Source organism: Chinchilla lanigera, unplaced genomic scaffold (assembly GCF_000276665.1).
Source record: "Chinchilla lanigera isolate Chin_1 unplaced genomic scaffold, ChiLan1.0 scaffold00002, whole genome shotgun sequence".
NCBI classification, from domain to species: domain Eukaryota; kingdom Metazoa; phylum Chordata; class Mammalia; order Rodentia; family Chinchillidae; genus Chinchilla; species Chinchilla lanigera.
In genome coordinates, this window is record NW_004955403.1 from 53,691,660 (window position 1) to 53,697,258 (window position 5,599).

General features: G+C 42.1%; 1 protein-coding gene across 1 annotated transcript in view; it reads left to right on the forward strand.

Moving 5' to 3' along the window:
- Positions 1 to 2,607, forward strand: part of LOC102005435 (beta-defensin 33-like) — a 7,570-nt gene extending 4,963 nt beyond the window's left edge. The window contains exon 3 of the mRNA XM_005373836.2: positions 2,390 to 2,607. Coding sequence (XP_005373893.1) covers positions 2,390 to 2,520 — 131 coding nt within the window. The 3' untranslated portion in view covers positions 2,521 to 2,607. The remainder of the gene's footprint in view (positions 1 to 2,389) is intronic.
- The last annotated feature ends 2,992 nt before the right edge of the window (positions 2,608 to 5,599 follow it).

A 5,599-nucleotide genomic window follows, 5' to 3' on the forward strand; every position in this document is an offset into this window, starting at 1 on the left:
GAGACTTAGAAATAACAAAGCATGTTCCAAGCCACACAGATTAAATGTAACTAAGCCCAGACTTAAGTGTGTGTTGAATTAGTACAGCAGAAAATGTTCTTATTAAATACCCAACAATTCCTGAAAATAAATTTACTTATTATGTTTTATATAAACAGTGAGCACTTTTCTGTGTGAGTAGGACATATTCAATATTTGGCACACATATATGGTACAAGATTGTCAATGCTTTATTGGCGTTCAGACTGAAGAAGTCCCAGTTCACCTGATGCTTTCACACGTATTAGCTCTGGCTCTGCAGTGCTATAATGAAAACAGCATTCAAAACTTGGCATTTTGAAAAGGACATCGATTTCTCAGTCCTGGTCCAAATGCGTCAAGGTCACAAGGATTCTCTGCTCTCTGAAACTGATCATACTGAAAGGGAAAAATTGTACTAGGAAAACTATTCCTTTTTTAAAAAGTTTGGGGGCTGGGGATTTAGCTCAGCATCACAGTGCCTGCTCGGCAAGGGCAAGGTTGTGAGTTTGATTCCCGGTACCGGAAGAAAAACAAAAAACAAACAAACAAAAATTTTAAAAGTTTGTTCTTTTGCAAGTGCCTACCTCTGTAACTGTTTCACGGTTCTGTAAATATTTGCTTGACCCCTGTAACCAGAAAAGTGTAACGAACATGCAGGATGTCTGATTGTACCAAGCTTCATAATCATTAATCTAGCCCTGTAACCGATGAGCTTACCCTGCCAGCTAATTAGAAGAACTGCCAGGCTGTTCTGCCTCACCTTTGTACCTCCTTTTTATGTATCACATAAAATTTCTAGACCATCAGAGATGGAGAACTGATATTGTAGGAATTATCTCAGTCTGTGCCTGTGGATGTAAAATAAAGCCGCCTCCAAATCCTGGGTGTTGCTTTCGTGTTTCTGTTTGCTGTAGCAATAGTTACCTAATGGGGCACCCGTAGCCATGGTGTTGTTGATCACTACAAAGGAAAGACCTCTGAGGAGTCTCACACTGGCAACTAGGGACGTATTTCAACCCTGAAAGGATGTGTCGCTTTGTTCAAAGTCATTAATCACGCAGCCTCATGGCTGTCCCTAATTAAACTAAGGATCAGAAGACAATGATATTTGGTATAAAGAAAACATAAAGTGAGATATGTATGTTCAGCAGCCTAATGTAATAGATGATAGATTGGTTAGATAGGTAGAGACAGAGGTAGATATAGAGAGATAGAGAGATAGATAGATACAGAGATACAGAGATGATGCAGAGATACAGAGATGCAGAGATACATGATAGAGAGATAGATGACAGACTGAAAGAGATTATCTGTTGAGAAGTTGTGCATATAAATACAGACTAGGCATACATCTACATGTCTGTATTTAGCCTTCTCTTTTATGAAAACAATCTGCTTTCCCACAATTACAGCTGTGAGAGGAATTAGAAGCAAAGTCACCTAACTCCTACCTGAGTATGATTTTCCATCTGCTCTGATAGAGCCCTTTCATTTTCATGGTTTCCTGATGGTGATCTGCCATTACTTCTCTGGTTCCTTGGACCTAGACACAACTCAAGTTCTCTCTGCTCTCCCACTGCTCTCAAAACATCTATAGTCCACCTTCTACATCTCATCTTTTTCTTTCTCACTAGAGCATATAAGATCGGTGCTTGTTATGGGCCATGACTTTGACATTCAAATCCTCACAGCTTGTGAGACAACACACACTGCACAGAGTACGGGGAAAACCAACATTCAGCAGATGGAACACCACTCTGGTTAACCATTCACCCAAAATTTATTGCCCAATTGGTGCTACACATTTATAAATTCTGCTCTTGAAGGAAGAGGAAGACACTTCAGGAAACTGTTATGAAGGGCATGTGAGCAGAAGTGAAATACAATTCTAGTCTCATGACAGGGTCCAATGTAGTGCTTTCTCTGATCCAGTGTTTCTTCCTCTGAAGAGGAAGGCCCCTGTCTTATAGTGGCCCACAAGCTTTCCTTGTAAAGAATCAGCACCTTCAGGCTCTGTGGCTCATAAGGCTTCTGCCATAACAACTCGTGTCTGCATTTTGTCTGACAGCAGCCATGGAGGAGATGCCATGTGCAAGGGTGGCAAATTTATTAAACTTTGTGAAGGAACAATGAAATTTAGATTTCACCCCTTTGTAAGATGTTACCAAATATTCTTCTTCTGAATTTTTTTCAAACATTCATCAATAGGAAAACCACTCTCATTTCCCAGGTCATACTCCAACAGACAGTTGCTTTTGGTCCTCTTCACACTTGTTTGCCCACCCCTGCTACACTAGATAAAGTCTACTATGTTTGGTTAAACAAGATTTTACATCTTTGCGTTTTTCCCTCACCCCTTCCTCTGCAGCGTATAGAAGAAATGACATCTTCCTGGAATGTGGAAGAATGGGTGGAGCCTGCAAGCACCAAAAAACTCACGGGTGCTCCATCCTGCCTGCAGAATGTAAAAGCCGCCACAAGCACTGCTGCAGACTGTAGCTGCAGCACCAGGACCGTGAGGGCGAGGGCAGTAAGAAACCCAGCTTCTCTGACTCCTGCTTAGTAAAGGCACCGCTGTAACCTGTAGAGCTGCACCTGGCCTTCCTGGGCGGGGGGTGGGGGAGCTGACGTGCCTTTCACTGGGCTGGGGAATGTGGGGCACACCACTCCTGAGCTGATTTGCACAGACACTTCCTTTCTCACAAGTCTCACTTTAAGTGGCTGTTCTTGGAGACCTCTACAAGCTACATAATATGTCTATGACTCTGATTTGTGGAATAAGTGTGTGTGTGTGTGTGTGTGTGTGTGTGTTGTGTGTAATATGTGTGGAAAGAGTCCAGCACATGTTAATCTCACTTCTCTGTCCTGTGCCCTGTGCTACTCAGTCATAAATAGCTGGCACTGAGACCACAGCCCACAGAATCAGACCTCAGAGGTTGTTGAAACCAATCCAGATTCCCACCTCTTGGAAGACAGTGGCTATTTTCTTCCCTTCAAAGACATCTTTCCAGATTTCTCTTTATTTAAGCATTTCAGTTGTATTCTGACCACACATCTTATGCAGTCACTGTCGCTTGTCTTGAGCACACCTTGATCTTCTGGCTCTGCCTCTGCTTCTCCTCTGAAAAGCTCCCTTCACAAAATTCAAATCTCGGCTGTGTGGACAAGGGTTCCTTGGGTCCTAAGGGGAAAGTTCTAAAGGAATCTGAAATCTAGAAAGGTGTCTTTGGAGGGAAGACTCTTTCCCTTAGAATAAAAGACACATTATCACTAATCCTCCTAAAATACTTCCCTTTGTTTCAAGCACACTTATCCAACCATTCTTTCCACGTTCTGAAGCTGTGCTGGATGTCCTCTTCTGTGAATATCTTTAAACTGTCATGGCTGCTTCAATGTCCTGAAATGATTCAAAATATTGACCATTTGTGGTCATTTTTTGTTCTGCAGAACTCAAATTGTTACCGGTCACTTAGGAGCATACACTGCTCCCATAGGTTCCTCGGTGTTTCTCTATTGTTTAGAAAGCAAGTTAAAATATCTTTAAATTTTAAAGTTCTCCAAATGTTTGTCATTATTTCCCAAATTTCCTCTGTACCCATGATCTGCCTTCCAGATTGTCCCTAGTGTTATGGAAGGAATAATTCTGACATAAAATCCTTGCATATTTTTCCTACACCTTGGAAAACATTTATACCATTTATAGTTTTCCTGGATAATTCTTAGTTATTTTTAAGGTTTTGCTCAGATGTGGCTCTTTTTTATTTATTTATTTATTTATTTTGGATTTTTTTCTGATACCGGGAACCGAACTCACGACCTTGCGCTTGCCAGGCAGGCACTGTGCCGCTGAGCTAAATCCCAAGCCCCTCAGATGTGGCTCTTATTAGGAAGACAGTCTTGACACATCCAGCTTGGGTAGGATGTTCCTTTCTATGAACTTCTTAGTAAAGCAACCATTAGCGTATCCCCAACCACAAACACGTATTCTGACATACAGTGTTTACTCAATAGACACTAAAGAAGTGACTCATCAATGAATAAAGCAAATGACACATCTCAGCTTTTCAATATAATTCAGGATAGATCTATGAAGCGTGAGTTCCTCGGATCACCATATTCTCAAACAGCAGAAGCTTCTGCCAGGGCAATCCCCTGGCATGCGCAAAACACAATTTTTTTTCCTCCTCAGGCACACGCTGAAAAATGAGTCACAGTAATAAGGTATTTTGTGAAATCCATCACCATAACCTGTGGAGAGATGAGAAACACTTGTTTTATGCAGACGTACTCAAGCTTGCTGTGCAGAAAGAGATTTCTTCCAACCCGAGAAGGAAGGAATCTCACAAATCATTGCCTATGAAAGTGCCCTAGATCCCTGTACCTACAGTTTCCTGTCCCAGCTTCTGTAAACAGGAAGCCCTGTTAGTCTTCAGTGCTTGCTCTGAGTGGAAGTGTTAGTGCTGCCCTCTAAAGGATGGGAGAGGAGTCTCCAAACGCTGCTCTTGGGACAGCACATGAGCAGTCAAAGCTCTATTATCCTGGAATTGCCCAGTAGTGCTGTTTTAAAGCGACACATTAAGATTCTGCCTATTTATCTCCCTAGGCCAGGATGCCGCTGAGAATAAATAATGCAACAGCCCCTTTCCTACAACAAAAGCACCACGTACATATTTATTCAAACATATGAGCATATTGACATAACACATCCCAGGCCACCTAAGATATGTCAACAGACCTCTGAAATTCACACATAGTTCCCAAGATTGCAAACCCCTGCTTTGGGATTTTATCATGTATCTGTAAAAATGAAGTTAAAGATCTAAATTTCTAATCTTTCAAAGAAAGGACCCAGAATAATTATAGGTAACACCTAAAATGAAGAAGGATTTGAAGAGAGAGAAGTCAAATCCCACTGTACCCAAAGCCAAGCTGCTACCTCTTATTAGGTGGAGCAAATAAACTCCACCTGAGGTAAAAAGGTTTCAGTGGCCCGTGTAGCCAGCCTGTCCAACGGGGGTCATCAATAGGAATCACCAATTTTCAAACCCAGGACTCAGAGGTCACCTGGGCTGGCTCTAATTGGCCTTATGGTTGCTGTCAAGGTCATGCCCACCATGTTGGAACCAGCACTAAGCCTACTTTGTCCCACCATTGAATCTCAGCTCTATTTCAACTTATTCAAGCAGCCCCAGTCAACTCATATAATGCAAGAAAAGTGATGAGAACTGTGCTATTAGCAGACATTTCACAAATTTGCCTGTCATGAGGTCCTATTTACTCATCTTCATTCCAAAAAAGGAGCTGTTGAGCAGTTTCCCATGCCTGGGGTTTAGTATAGTACAGCTAGTGTTTCCAAGAAACCCTGACATCTGGGCCACCTTTCTTTGGGGAACAATTCACATATACCCCAGTACTATAATCACGAGTGTTATTATGAGAACTCCTGGAAGTTCTTTATCTTTCTCCAGATGGAAGGAAGGAGAGATGGAGAAAGGGAGAGAGGGAGAAGAAGGGAGGGAAAGGTGGGGGAGAGAGAGAGAGAGAGAGAGAGAGAGAGAGAGAGAGAGAGAGAGAGAGA